Source organism: Tamandua tetradactyla, chromosome 23 (assembly GCF_023851605.1).
Source record: "Tamandua tetradactyla isolate mTamTet1 chromosome 23, mTamTet1.pri, whole genome shotgun sequence".
NCBI classification, from domain to species: Eukaryota; Metazoa; Chordata; class Mammalia; order Pilosa; family Myrmecophagidae; genus Tamandua; species Tamandua tetradactyla.
This window is the reverse complement of record NC_135349.1, coordinates 55792025-55807415: the sequence shown is the minus strand read 5'-3', so window position 1 is coordinate 55807415 and position 15391 is coordinate 55792025. Positions and strand designations below refer to the sequence as shown.

The 15391-nt window shown below is 49.0% G+C and overlaps 1 protein-coding gene and 1 pseudogene across 3 annotated transcripts in view; one reads left to right on the top strand and one right to left on the bottom strand.

Moving 5' to 3' along the window:
* Nucleotides 1–15391, top strand: part of CRAMP1 (cramped chromatin regulator 1) — an 80038-nt gene extending 64647 nt beyond the window's left edge. For 2 of the 3 annotated variants that reach the window (XM_077142251.1, XM_077142252.1), the window contains 10 exons: nt 4506–4687; nt 4788–4862; nt 7332–7413; nt 8338–8442; nt 8690–8868; nt 9645–9713; nt 10264–10495; nt 11213–11377; nt 12262–12407; nt 15027–15391. In XM_077142251.1, the coding sequence (XP_076998366.1) occupies nt 4506–4687; nt 4788–4862; nt 7332–7413; nt 8338–8442; nt 8690–8868; nt 9645–9713; nt 10264–10495; nt 11213–11377; nt 12262–12407; nt 15027–15191 (1400 nt within the window). In that variant the 3' untranslated portion in view covers nt 15192–15391. The remainder of the gene's footprint in view (nt 1–4505; nt 4688–4787; nt 4863–7331; nt 7414–8337; nt 8443–8689; nt 8869–9644; nt 9714–10263; nt 10496–11212; nt 11378–12261; nt 12408–15026) is intronic. The other variant, XM_077142254.1, reaches the window with a different exon arrangement.
* Nucleotides 1295–1903, bottom strand: LOC143667824 (centriole, cilia and spindle-associated protein pseudogene; annotated as a pseudogene).

The following is a 15391-nucleotide window of genomic DNA, read 5'->3' as shown; positions in this document are numbered from 1 at the left end:
CCACAGCCACCCACTGCCCTCTGGCCTCATGATTTCTGATGAGAAATCGGCTGTTAATTGTACTGAAGATCTCTTGTACATGATGAGATTTTTCTCTTTTGCTGCTTTCAAGATTCTCCCTGTCTTTAGGTTTTGACAGTTTGATTATGATGTGTTTCAATATGAATTTGAGTTTATCATGCTTGAAATCGATTGAGCTTTCTTGGATGTGTGCATTCATGTCTGTCATCAAATTTGGGAAGCTTTTGGCCATAATTTCTTCTTCCCCTTTGTGGTAGTTAGATTCAGTTGTCAACTTGGCCAGGTGAAGGCACCTAGTTCTGTTGCTGTGGACATGAACCAATGGTACGTGAACCTCATCTGTTGCCGATTACATCTGCAGTCAGCTAGGAGGCGTGCCTGCTGCAATGAGTGACGTTTGACTTAATTGGCTGGTGCTTAAATGAGAGAGCGCAAGGCAGCACAGCCCAAGCAGCTCGGCATACCTCATCTCAGCACTCACAGCTCAGCCCAGGCCTTTGGAGATGCAGAAAGAAGTCACCCCAGGGAAAGATGTTGGAACCCAGAGGCCTGGAGAGAAGGCCAGCAGGGACCATCCTGTGCCTTCCTACATAAGAAAGAACCTCAGTTGAAAGTTAGCTCCCTCTCCTCTGAAGAACTAACAAAATAAATCCCCTTTCATTAAAAGCCAATCCGTCTCTGGTGCGTTGCATTCCGGCAGCTAGCAAACCAGAACACCCTTCCTCTCTTTCTGCGACTCCCAGGATGTGTATGTTGGTATGCTTGATGGTGTCCCACGGGTCTTTCAGTCTGTGTTCAATTTTTGTTATGGGAATTGTTTTAATTAAGAACTTAAAATTGAAATTTTAGAAGAGGTCTTATCTAGCAATTCTATATTTTAAATATCACTGGATTCTCATATTTAAACTTTTTCAACTTGAAAGAGCATTTTAAGCTAGCTCACTGTTTTATAATTGTCCTGAGAATTAAGAACATGATTATAATCACATTAGTTTCTAGGATGAGAAGAAGAAAGTAGGACCATAGGATTGTTATAACTTAAAAAGTTTCATAGGGTTCAAAAGGACTTGGACATTGAGGGGATGCACTCACAATTAATTCATATTGCTTCATTTGTTGTTCACGTACCTTAAAAGGATTTTAAAAATCTTGTTCATTAGTCCTCTACTTAAAAAGGAGGAGGAAGAAGTAGTCGGTATTTACCTTATAGGTCTTATCTTTTCTTTCTTTAACTTAAACTTTTTAAAAAGAGAATGTCCAATTGACTGTTCCTCTAAACTTGCACAGAATAGCATCTTGACATGTGTTCTGTCATCTCTGGGTTATCTGAAGATCTAACTTACGGTTTTTGTCCATACTCACAGAGTGAGCACATTGCCTTTGAGCAACCGTTTTTTTCCCCACCTGTCTTCTGCTCTTGGCTTGAATCCTGACCCGTGAACATCATGCACAGATGCAGAAACACAGGCATTGGGGGTTATTTTGCTTCCTTTATCTGTCTGTTTTTCTCCCCAGCCATAAAGACAAATGGATGCTTGTTTTTAATTGATGGTCTTTAAGGATCTTTGACTGCTTTCCTATTTCTTCTGGTAAATAAGACACATCAGTGTTATTGGGATTCAATACTCCAGGGTAATTTATCAGTTTCTTTTGTTTCGATTTGCTGTTTAGGCTTCTCTTCTACTTCTTTCACTGACAGTGCTGAGGAGTCTGCAGTACTGGCATCCCTGTCCTTGTCCCTCAGTGCCTCTGGCTTCCATACTCTGGGCCTGGGCAGGGAGCGTGGTGGGCATGAGTCTGGAGCACCCTGGGGTGTAGGATACAGAGTCCCTGCTGCTGCTGCTGCTCCACAAGTCATCCAAAGTGCTGACCTGGCCTCCATCTTCCTGGAAGCAAGGGTTGTGCACATGCCCTAGCAGCGAGTGGCTCAGGCCGTAGTGCAGCAGCTCAGGGAGCGGGGCCCACACATGTCCCACCACGGGTCCTCATGGGGCTTCATGTACTCACTTTTCATTTGCTCCCAGGAGGTGGACTCCCAGGCCTTGCTGCGCTGCCAGTGCTCTAGCGTCCAGTGGCTATGGCCCTGTCCTGAGATGCTCCCCTCACCCCTGCTCTGCTGCAGGGCAGTACCTCCCTGTTACATTCATTTTTTTAACTTCTTTTTTCTTGCTGCTTCTCAGATTGGATAATTTCAATCTCCTTATTGTCAAGTTCACTGATTATTTTTTCTGCCTGCTCTATCTGTTGTTGAACCTCTCTAGTGGATTCTTCATTTTAGCTTTTGTACTTTTCAGCTCCATAATTTCTGTTTGGTTCTTTTTTATAATTTCTAGCTCTTTATTGACATTCTGTGTTTGTTCATACATTGTTCTCCTGATTTTCTTTAGTTCTTTGTCCATGATTTCTTTTATTTCTCTGAGCATATTTAAGAAAGTAAATTTAACATCTTTGACAAGTAATTTCTACATCTGGGCTTTCTCAGGTACGATTTTCATCAATTTTTCTTTTTCTTCCTATGAATGGACCATACTATCCAATTTCTTTATATGTTTTGTAATTTTTGTTAAGAAATGGACGTTTTAAATATTATAATATTGTAACTCTTAAAATCAAATTCTCCCCTTCCTCAGGGATTACTTTTTTGTTGTTGTTGTTGAGGTCTGCAGCTGTCCATTTGTATAGTGACTTTTCCATACTGTTCTGGCAAAGGTTGTGTTTTTTGTTGTATGTGGACCCTGATGGCTCTGCTCTGTTTCCTGTGTAGTGAGCCTGTGACCTGATAGGGATTTCCTTAGATGTCTGGAGTGGAAACGAACAAAAGGTGTTTCTGCCCCTTAACTGTCTTGATAGATGCTGCTGGGGAGGCCGTCCGAGGAGGCTGGAACAAAGGCCAGCATCTGTGCTGTTTCCTCAGGAACAGCCAGAACGATCAGAATGTTTACCTCGCGTGCTCGGAGGACAGCGCCCTTGCTGTGTCCTCCCTGGTACCTTACAGTCATTCCAGAAGCACAGGCCTATTCCGTACATCTCTGTCCATGCTGGGTGTGATGAAGATGGCCACAGCAAATACTGAGTCATTTATCCTTTTAAATAGGGCATGTTAATTGATAATGGGACTAGCTGGTGGCTTAAATAATCTTTTCCACCTTCCGTTCTGTTTCTTTTGTTTGTTTCTTTTTTCATGTCTTAATTCTATGACTCTAATTCGTCTTTCTAATCTGAAGATGCTTATCAACCAATTGGCCTACAATTCTAGAGTTCCACATGAGTGCTTAGAAGACCTGGTCTCTGGCCTCCCATAAATATCAGTTTAATATGAGAAATTTGTAAATAAAGAAAGTGGACCTGTCCTGCTTTGTTTGTTGATGCTACTGGAATGCAACATACCAGAGATGGATTGGCTTTTGATAAAGGAATTTGTTTAGTTCAGATTAACAGTTCCTCAGAGGAAAGATAGCTGGCTTTTCTGAGTTCGTCTGACACATGGGAAGGCACATGGTAATATCTTTTGGCCCTCTCTCCTGGCTTCTGGTTCCAAGGGCTTTTCCCGGGGTGATTCCTTTCTGCATCTCCAAATGTCTGGGTCTGAGCTGCTCAGCTTTCTTCTGACTTCTCTCTTTTAAGCCTCCAGCTAATTAAATTAGCATCACTCATTGCGGAAGGCACTCCCCATGGCCCATGAGCCATGGATGAATTTCGCATGCTGATGATTTGAGGCCACAGCAACAGAACAACTGGGTACCATCACCTGGCCAAGTTGACACCTGAACCTAATGACTATACCCACCATCAGCTCTGAAGGGCAGTGTCAAATATGGTGGAAACACCAGCAGAGTCCCAAAACATAATAGCTTCTAAATATCTTTTTTGTCTCCCTTTGTTTCTAGGTCTCTTTTTGTAAAATTAGAGATTTAGAACAGGAAACAGCAAATTATGGCCTCAGGCCATCCCAACCCACCACCTCCTTTTTGTAAATAAAGTTTTTTTTGGAATACAGCTGTGCTCATTCACTTCCATATTGTCTGGCTGCTTTTGCACTATAACCGGAGTTGTGTGGCTGCAACAGAGACCATATGGCCTTCAAAACCTAAGACATTGACCATCTGGCCCTTTACAGTAAACGTTTGCCCACCTCTTGTCTACACTAGATGAGCCTGAAGGTCATTCTAGCTCGGAAAAGTCTTTGATGGCATGTGTGAACTTTCCGCTGAGGATCAGACAAAGTGAGAGAGTGCTTGTATCCTGTCAGGGAGACTCATGCTCAGCTCAAAATGGGAACTAGGCTTTTCCATGCAAACACTGGGAAAGCATTTGTAGTGGGTCTGAGATATTGGAAATGCCCTTCAAGGTGACTGAACAGATTATCAGGAGATAAGAGAATTCCTAAGGCTCAAGTGTTTCTGGCTGATTTGCTTCTCATGGATCTTCATTAACCCTAAAGACACAACAACATGTTGTGTTGATGCTCCTTTCCCCTTCCCTAGGTTTGAGAAATGCTCCCAGGCCCCTCTTGGTAGCTGGACCCTCTAGCACAGGAAGCAGTGACTCAGACGGTGGCCTTTTTGCTGTCCCTACAACACTGCCGCCCAACAGCCGGCACGGAAAGCTCTTCTCTCCCAGTAAAGAGGCGGAATTGACTTTCCGCCAGCATCTGAGCTCGATCAGCGTAAGTGCTGGGACCACAGCCCCCTGCCTGTGGGGACTGCCTGCGGGGACTGCCGGGGGATGCGAGAGCACCCTCAGGAGCTGGGTGCTGTTCTTCACAGATGCAGTCGGACTTCTTCTTGCCAAAGCCCAGGAAGTTGCGGAACCGGCACCTGCGCAAACCGTTGGTGGTCCAGGTCAGAAAATCCCATTTGTAACTGTGTGAGCCTGGGCTTGGGTTCTGGCTATGGGGTCTCACTGGCCTGCCCCAGCTCTCCACCAGCCAAGCTGTAGGGGACACACTAGGTTTCTTCTAGGTCTCAGATTATCATGATTTAATGGGGCACAACTTGTCCTTCCTTCTCATGAATAGGATAAAGTAATAGCAGTGAACTTAACTACCTTAAAATGAAGATAATGTTTGCACAACATTGAAAGCCCATTGCAAATAAAGACTAATTTCCAGGAAATGAGTGCCAGGAGCATCTCCGATTGAGATGTATTCAAAGACCCTCACAACATGTACTTATAAACACACAGTCAGTAGAAACAGTTGTAAAGGTATATATGTGTCAGCCATGGGCCATGCCTCCCACCAGTACTGTGAGGACGTGTGGGCACCATAAGTAGACCAGAAGGAAATCCAGGGAGCTGGAGGCACCTGAGAAAGATGGGCATTTTCACTTGGGGGTAAAAGATAAAGGAACTGAAGCTGGAGATCTGAAATAGCTATTGACATTGAAAAAAAATTTTAAGCAGTTTATTCATATACTATACATTCTGTCTAAAGTGTATAATCAGTGGCTCTAAGTAGAATGACAGAGTTGTGAATTCATTGCCACAGTCAATTTTAGAGCATTTTCATTGCTGTAAAAGGAGAACCCCCATACTTAAATATCCCCTATTATTGACACTTAGCTTTGGTTTGGTACCTTTTCACAATTGATGAAAAAATATTGAAATATTATTGTTGACTATAGCCCATGATTTGCATTGGATGTATTTTTTTCCATATACCACCCTATTAGTAATGCCTTGAAATAGGGACATACATTTGTTCTAGTTGATGGAAGAACATTGTTGCATTTGCACTTCAACCACTCCATCGCCTCCAGCAGGACTCGCTGTATTGTATGGTCCCATGTTTCATCCTCTAGCTTTCCTTCCACTGACATACATGACCCTAGACTTCCCCTTTGAATTCAGCATTGAAATTTATGAGCGTATCCTTTTTGGATTAATGCTCAGCTTCTTAGAATCTTTTCCTGTATTGAGATGAGTTCATTTAGAAATGAGAGATTGCATGAAAGTCTTCAGGAAGGAGGCTGCATTCTAAATCCCCAGTGTTTCTTTTTAACTTTAATGTATTTGGTTAAGTATGCCTAGTTGTCTGTGGAGGAAATGACTAGAGCACTCCCCAGCCAAAGGCAAGCCTGGTGGCTACTTAGTCCAGGGTCACAAACAATGACCTGCAGGCCAGATCTGGCCACTATTTTGTGTTTTTTTTTTTAAAGCAGCTTTATTGATGCAATTTACATACTGCAAACTTCCCCCATTAAAAGTGTATAATTCAGTGATTTTTAGTAGATTTTCACAGTAATGCAGTTATCACTTCTGTCTTAATTCCAGAACATTTTCATCATCCCAGAAGAAACCCCATACCCTTTAGCAGTCCCTCCCCATCCCCTCTTCTCCCAGCCTCCAGTGGCCACCATGTGCTGCAGAATAAAGCTCTCCTGGCCCACAGCCCTGTTCACTGTCCTGTGATGCTCAGGGTAGTCAGGCCACCATGGGCCCACTATGCCCAAGACATTTGCTCCTGGGCCCTTTACAGAAGCAGCACCGAACCCTGACTCGGCTTCTGCAGTGCAGGGGCATGGAACGTCTGCAGCTCTCTGCATTGTCGGTGGACTCACACCTGGTGCCTGTGGGGATAGCGGACCTGGTGCCAGGTCAGGCTGGTCTGCTGGTCCCCATTGGCACTGTGGGCATCTCTAGTGGGCGAGGAGGATTCTCACTGAGCCCGTGTCAGTCATGTGAGCAGAGAGCAGCAGTGGGCCTCCCAGGAGCCATGTGCCTTACAGCACTTTTTGGTTTACAGATACTTTTTTGTGAATGTGTTTTGACTGTTCTTGATTTCAGAAGTTAATATTTCATCTGAGAGGGTAGTGGCTGTTCTTTAGAAGGGACCCTGAGCATGTTGAAATTTCAACACACACAGGGGCCCTGGAGGAATAAGTAGGGAGGTGGGCAGCCAAACCATCAAGTCAGGGTCCCGGGTACCTTTCTCTGAGGGGCGGAGGGTCTTAGCAACACTTAGCTGCTCTGCCCTACAACAGTTGCAATGTTTTCTGCACCCCAGTGCTTTTAAACAGATGGGTGCAGCCAGCTGCATTCCGCCACATGCAGTACATTCTGGCATTCCTCTAGTCTTCTCTGGGAGAGATTCAGTTCCTCCTTTTGGAGAGAGCCCTGTATTGGGGGATCCAGGAGTGGGAGCCACAGGACATGACTGTCCTCTGTCTGCTCTCGGCATCTCTGTATAACTGGCTGTAACAGCTCCTTTCATCTGGAATTGTCCTTAATAAACCAGGGCTAGCTTCCAAAGTCCCTTTTTTGCACTGGGTCTTTGTATCCCTTGATTGTTTGTGTATTTTCCTTCACAGAGAACGCTCCTTCCTAGACCCTCTGAAAACCAGTCCCATAACGTCTGTTCCTTCTCCATCCTGTCTAATTCTTCTGCAGCTGGTAAGAACTTGGTGCTCCTCCTGGGTAGCTTTTCAGCCCTCTAGATCTGAGCATAGCTTCGACTTTAGGGACTGGCTAGTGTTTATTTCCATGGTTCTTGAGTTACGTTTTGAGAGTCCCTTCTTTATCCTACCTAGAAGAGCTGTGTATGTGCTATGTGCCAGAGCCCGGCCACAGTAGTGGGCCAGGCATGGACCTCTGCAGACAAGGCATCTAAGGGGCATGCCCTTCCAGGACTCGCTAAGACAGCACTATTTTAGGTGCTTTGCTTAATTCCGTTTAGTAGAATGTGAGTCTTACACCTTCTGTTTGCAATTTACTATCAGGTTTTCCCAGAATGGGTATGTTCTTGGAGTATACAACTCACGCTTCCATATATTTGAAAGTTCAGTGCAGGATATGGCTATTTGAAGTAAACCTTATACAGTAAGAATCCTTTGGTGAAAGACGCACTGCTTCACAACTCTCAGTTGCATTTTCCCTCGCCTACTTCTCAATTGTAGAAAGGCTAGCAGGAGAAAAAACAAACTGCAGAGGCAGAATTTTGGTCTGAGAGTTGATGCTCTGACACCTTCAGAGAAACCTGTAGCTCAGCTCAGGTGCTTTGTCCCCCAGTGGCTAGTTGCTGGTTGTTCTTAAAGGCACTTACCACGGGACAAGTGTGGTGACCACACCCTTCTAGCAGTCCTAACAGGGTGCAATGCATCTGTTGAAGCCCAGGCCAGAGCTCTCCCCACCTGGGTGCCTGTTTGGTCTCCGGCTTTCCCTGAATTAGCAAGTGTTTGGAATGTATAGTGGCTTCCAGCTCGGCTCACAATCCATGATTCTTCCTGGCTAGAAAGGAAACCCTCTGCAGCCCTGCTGTGCCTGAGAGGGCATGGACAGGCTGGGTTAATGCAGCTGGTTCTGGTCTTGCTCTCACAGGGAGAGGTTCATTCCGGCCGATCCAGTCCGCTCTGACCAAAGCAGCTCTGTCACGGCCGATTGTGCCCAAAGTGCTCCCACCTCCGGCCACGAGCCACCTGTCCAGTAAGTCTGTACCAGGCATAATGTTAGTCGGGGTTCACGCCACGTGGGGTTCCTGAGGGGCATTTGTTTTGCAAAATTTTTACTTTTTTTTTCCTAAGCCATAATAGCTCATCACCCCTCAAAGAACATCCAAGCCATTGGCTGTTGCATTGACATGAGGCATGTGGGAGAGGGCTGTTCCCATGAGCCTTCTGAGGACAAGTTATGTGTGGTAAAGCAAAGACCTGAACATGATTTCTGTTGCCAGGCGCTATTGACTTAGCTGCTAAAAGTGCTGGCATCATCCCTGGGAGCCCACTCCCCGTCTTGGACGCCGAAACCTTGTCTGACATCTCCCCACTCTCTTCAGACGAAGTGACTGTTTCCATCTCAGGTCAGGACTCAGCCAGGACCCACCAGGATGGAGACCCCCTCTCCACCACGGGCGTAAGTGTGTTGGAAGGGCTTTCCCATGTTATCACGAGTGTGAGGAAGGGGTCAGGCACTATGCAGAGGAGATGGAGGCCAAGGCCATGGGGCCGAGGTCCTCCTGGACTCTGACTCCTGCCTTTTGAGGGGACAGACCTCTTGCACTACCCCTGATGGGCTAAAGTGCAGCAGTTGGAGGAGTCACTGACACGGGGAAGGGTCTGGAGGCTGTGGCTAAGAGTCTAGCAAAGGGGTCGGGCTTGCTCAGGGAGAGTCCAGGACTGGACAGACAGGGGACGAGCATGGAGGTGTGACTGCAGGCAGGTTCCCATCCCTCTGGAGAGCAGCGGTTGACATCAGTCCCCAGGAGTGTTGCCTGCTCAGGTGTCACTGCTGTCTTCTCCACTCTTTCGACTACCTCCCCTGCATGGCTCCCCAAGTTCACTGGTTCCTCCAGCCTACCACAGTCTGCTTAGAAATGCCTCAAGGGGAACAGAAGGTGTCTCCTGAGGGTTCCTGGGAGCCCCACCCTGCTGGGAGGTCACGAACTCAAGTTCTTGCTAGGACTTGAATCAGCTCTCCAGATCAGTACATTTTTACATGTGGGGATTTGGCTGTCCCACACTCCAAAACAGTTTTAGAGTGTTTCTGACCTAGAGGGTGGCTGGTTTACTGTACCTCTGGCTGTCAGGAGGCTGGGGCAGCGATGCTCTCCCCTCTAGAGCTGTGGCAGAGAACTCTTGGGTAGCTCTCCCTCCATGTGCAGGTTGCTCACCAGCATCCTGGTCTTCTAGGGCACGAGCGATCCCTTCATCAGCATCCCCTCGAGGCCTGAGCAGGAGCCGGTGGCAGACGGCTTCCAGGTAGAGTGTGCACTTAGGCTGCTGAGCAGAGTGGCACTGCCCAAGGACCCTCGTGCCCTCAGCCCACCCCCCCACAGTCCCACCAGGGGCCCAGGCTCTCTGGGATTGCCGTGACAAGGCAGAGTGGTGTGTGGTATTTTCGTGGTCCTCCTACCCACCATGTCTTACCTATTAGACGAACACTACCCACTGTCCTTGCAGACTCCATCTTTCCCGTCTGCAAGGCTGGCACTTTCAGATCCAATTCTGGACAGGCTCATTTTCTGGATAAGGCAGGGTAAGGTCACGCGCTGCCAGCGCTCCCTGGTGCTCCCTGTGAGTGACCAGCCCTCCTCCTGGCCGTGGCAGAGCCAGGACCAGGCCACCTCAGCCTGACCTTCCAGCGTTGAAATCGCTGTAGCTTTGGTGGAGGTGGATTCCACAGGTGTAGTTCTTAGAAGGACAAGGGGTGTCATCGTCTCCTTGTTAATATGTCCAATTCTGTGCTGTGGTTGAGGTTGAGGTTTCATTCTTGTCACTGAGTCTGACGGAGCCCTGTGTCTCCCAACAGGCTTCACCTGTTCTGTCCTTGTCTGAGCTGCCCAAAACTCCTCTCCAAAACGGATTCTCCACTCCTCTTCCTCCGTCAGAAGGTTCCAGCACCCGGCTGTCTCCACCAAACGTCTCTGCCCTACTGGACATCTCCCTCCCTGGCCCACCTGAGGATGTGCTCTCGCAGGGAGAGCCTGCCACGCACATCAGCGACTCCATCATCGAGATCGCCATCAGCTCTGGCCAATACGGTGAGGGAGGGGGTGGCCTCTGCTCCCCTCCACAAGGGTGCATTCTGGACTGGTCCTGAGGGTCCTGAGTTCCTTGCACATTTGTTGGGAATGTTCCAGTTCAGGTTGCATTTTTTGATACTGAACATCTGCGAGGTTCTGGCTGGTTTGGACAGGAGCTGTGTGGATAAATAAGATGCAGGACCTGACTCGAGGCTGCTGGTGTGATCTGTGGGACTGCTCCTGAAGGGACATTTTTCTAGTTGATTCTGAACCTAGGTGGCTGGCCTGCAGTCATTTTGCAGAATGTTCGAGGTGGTCAGACAGTCACAGCTTTGGCTTCCTCAACTCTGAGGATGACGCTCGCTATGTGGGGTGGTGATGGGGTCAGACACCCAGGCTCTGTGCCCAGTAGTGCATCCTGGGCGAGCAGCTGCCTGCTGGTCCCTCCCTCTGCGAGCAATGTTCTGGGAAGACATGGGCCCCAGGGCTCTGAGGGCACTGGTGAGATAAACCCAGAGGCTCAGGGCCTGGCACTGTAGTGATAACTACTACCCTTATTAGTCTCCTCTAAAAGGAGTCAAATCATGTCTTTTCATTGTGCAAAGCCCCTGGAGGCTCTGCCATCCATCTTGTCTGTCGATGGTATTGAGCTTGGTGTAGGTGCTGGGGCTCCCGGGCTTTACACATGCTGTCTACCTCCATGTGGCATCTCTGACCTGTGACTCCGACCCCCAGGTGAAGGAGTTTCTCTCTCCCCTGCAAAACTGAACGGCAGTGACAGTTCCAAGAGCCTTTCTTCCCCGTCCAGCAGCCCGCAGCCAAGCTGGATCGCCTCACCCACCCACGACCCCCAGTGGTGCCCCAATGACTCCACAGACTCCTCGCTCAGCAGCCTATTTGGTGAGTGTCAGGATGGCTGACCCCTTTCCCAGACCTGGGCTGCGTCCGCTGACTGGACATACACAAGGTGGAGAGACAATGGGTCTCCCCGGGCTCTGGCAGAACTTCCACTGGGGCTTTTGTCTTTTTTTTTTAAGTTTTGGTTTTTTTTTCTTTTTGAATTAGATTGTTTTTTATTAAGGCACAAATTTACATACCCTAAAACACATGCATTTTTGGTATAGAGTCAGTAAGTTTTGAGCCCCATAACACCTTCATAATCTACAACCCAGTCAAGACATGGAACATTCCACCACCCAGTAGGTTCCCACACATCCCTTTGCCATTGGCGCAGGTGTCATGTGCTTCCCCCCACCCAGGGCCGCTGCTGAGACTGAGAAGAAATCAGCTGCCTTTGCTCTCCTCTAGCTTCTCCCTCGTTATACTCAGTAGTTTCCTGAGACAGAGCTTCTGGTTTTCACAGTCATGGGCAGGAGGAGCCGTGGACGCACTCCTCCTCCTCATTGGGTCCCAGGTGATCAGCATGGCGGGAGGCACACCTAGAATCACATCTAGCAATGCAGACTTACAAAGTCTAGTATAAGTCACGGGGGACTGGCTAAACAGAAGAGATATGGGCAGGGGAGGCAGGCGTCCAGAGAGTGGAACACTGTAGGGTCCCTGGAAGGATGAACTCGACCTCGCACTCGGTAGTTCTCCCAGGCTTGTGTGAGAAGAGCTGTTGGCACAATGCTTCCATTTGGAAACCATCCACACAGACCCTGGTGCTGGCGGACGCCCAGGAGCAGCCTGGCATGGCAGCACCCACCACCTCAGGGCTCCTTGCTCCAGCAGTGGTCAGCCCTAGCCGGGTCTCAGGGCATTCCCCTCTGGCTTCTCTGCAGCAAGCTTCATTTCCCCCGAGAAGAGCCGCAAGATGTTGCCAACTCCTGTGGGAACCAATAGTGGCACCTCCTTGCTGGGCCCCAGCCTGCTGGACGGAAATTCCCGGGACTCGTTCGTGTCCAGGTCCCTGGCTGACGTCGCAGAGGTAAGCTCTTTTCCACCTTTCTGGAGGTCACAAGATCCCTCCTTCAGACTGTATTCTCAGGATTTCCCAGTGGCTATTGAGAACCACTCCCCAAAACTGAAAGGCCAGGAGAGAACACATACAACCCAGGTCTTAAATCCGGGCTTGTCTCGAGAGTGGGAGGGTCTCGTGACACTGGGCCCACTTTCATTTCCACCCGGTACTATTGACAGCTGACCTCTGAAGGTACCAAGAAGGGTGAAGCCATGTCACGCATACAAAGCAGGGCTTGTGTCTCACTCTGTCATTTCACCCGCTTTGTGCCTCCGCGTGCTCACTGTGAAGTGCCACAGCCATTCATGGAAATTGTCAGTGCTGCAAGACAGTAGAGGACCTTACCACCATTTCCCACTGTGCTCTTTGCCGCAGGCCCAGTAGAGGCTGGGCAGAGGGGTCCTTGCACTTGCGCTTGCACAACTGCTTTCTGCCATCCACTTGGCTTCTCCAAAGTGGATGGTGATAACTCTCAGATAGCAGCAAATCCTTGACATGAAGGCCAGGTTCGGTCTGTGGCTCTCAGCTTTTGCTGGAATGTCATGTTCCTCCTTTCTCTGGCCAGTACTCTGCTTCTGTAGATACCTGTGCATTCCTCAAATATCACCTGAGTGGCATTTGGGGCTAGCAAGGCTTTTAGAGATGTGGTGTTTGCTGAAGGAGTGAAAACAGGCACACGGTTCACTGTGGCACAAGGTACTGCCAGGGAGGCCTGGACAAAGGTGCAGCTACAGGGAGAGAATGGGGAGTCCCTCAGAGTCCAAGAGAGCAGTTACCAGTTCCTTAGGACTTCGAGGTGCTCGTGACTTGTACTCAAGAAGGACTTTATAGGCAGGTACTTGAGGGGAGCCCTGGATCAAACAAAGTTATACCTGGTGCTTTCCCATGGACTCTTCAGCTTTCCAGTGTACTGATGCAAATTGTCAGTCTTGAGATGTATGAACAGTAAGGCTTTGGAAAACTCTGAGCCAAGCCATGACATAATCAGATGTGCTTTTTATTTACTGTGGAAAATTTCAGCCAAATGTAAATGTAGACAGGATAACATAGTAACCTTCCTCCATCCGCACGGATAGCATTCTCAAGCCACAGACCCTTTATTCAGAGAACCCAGGATACACTTGAACATTCCCCAGGAAACAGGCCTTTTTCTTACCCATGTATAGGCAGATGTTCCTGGGCACCCACTGCTGTGGAGATGGGCTGCACGGATATGTGGGGCAGCACATCGAGAGCTTGCTGCTCCAGGGGTGTCCAGGGACCAGCTGCAACCCTATGGACTTGGTAGTGCAGGGGCCCAGCCCCGCTCCAGACCTGCTGGGTCAGGAGCTGCATTTCCAACAGGATCTCAGTGGCAGGCTGCACATGAAAGTGCAGCACTGGAGGAGATGTAGTTGGGAGTCATGCAATTCTAGGTCTGTCGCGAAAACCTGCACAGTAGTAGCCAAGTGTCTGGCAAAATGGTTCACCAAGAACTCTGTACACTGGCTTATGTTTTTCTTAACATTATTTTAGAGCATTTTTAGGTTTGCAGGAAATGGAACAGTAGGTTTCCAGATTTCTCCACAAAAACACACACAATTTCCCCCATGAATAACATCTTGCATCAGTGTGGTACGTTTGCTGTAATTACATTTTTAAAATGGCCTTTATTCATAAACGGCCTTTGAAATGTAGATGTAAGATCAGATAGCTAGGCGTGGTCAGGGCAGTGGTGTGAGAGTGGCGGAGACCTCCATTAGGTGGGCCGTGGAGGGGGTGATGGACATCCGTTGTGGGGTGGGGGTGGGGTTCTGTTCACTCTCCTTTTGTATCTGCTTGAAGTCTCCCATAGTAGAAAGTCTCGCATCATGCCGTGGCACTACACAGAATTTTCCAGAGGCTTCTCATTCATTCTGTCACACAATTCATTAATGTACAGGTACCCAGAACTTACTGTAGCAAGGCACTGCTGCAGGCACCAAGTGAACAGAACGTGGGCCATGCCCTCTTGAGGCCTCTGTTCTGGGAGGGGAGGCAGGCGACGAGCAGTGAAGACCCAAATCCCTGTGATAAAGCCCTGGTGCCTAAGGCCCTGCCACACTGGCTGTAGCCCCGGGGTCCCTCTCGCCTTGTGCTTGGCCCTACTCACTGTGTTCTCTCCACTCTCATCCTGTGTTTCTCCAACCACCAAAGCCTGTTCTTGCCCCGAGGCCTGCTGCACTTGCTGTGTCCGCTGACTGGAACGTGCTTCCCCTGCATCTCTGCGCAGCTCACCGCCACCTATCTGCTCAGATCCCAGCCCCCTACACACTTCCCCTTCCTTCAGCCCCTCGCCACTCTCTGCATGCCACTGGGTACCGTTTGCCTGTGGTTATTGTCTTCCCTGCCCAGTATGTCTCACAGGAGAGACTGCTCCCAGCAGTTAGGATGCGTCCTCTGCATACCCTGTCGAGAGAATGCGTGTTCAGACACAACAGAGGCCATTCTGCAGGACTCCCTTGAGGGCTGAGTGGGTGCCTGTGGGCATGGCGGCAGTTGGTGGCCTCTGGCTCAGACGGCCGCAGATACCAGCTAATGGGTTTCACTGTGCCCTCTGTCCTGCAGGTGGTGGACTCGCAGTTGGCCTGCATGATGAACGAGAACAGCATCGACTATATTTCTCGGTTTAATGACCTGGCCCAAGAGCTGTCCATCGCCGAGCCTGGCCGCCGGGAGGTTCTGTTTGATAGTGGCGGAGGTGGCCCTCCAGTCAGTGACCTCTCCCAGTGATAGCACCTTGTGGTGCAGAGGAGGGTTCACAGGGCTGTTGGTCTTCCACTGTGGTAGGTGTTGCCCTCTTCCAGCCAGAAAAAACAGAAGTCAAGCTCAGGTCCCCCTGCCTCCCAGAAGACGGTCTGAAGAGAGGCACCTCTGCTTCCTGGAATGGGCAGCGTGTTCCAGCAGGCAGAGGACAGTGCTGGCCCGGGTGT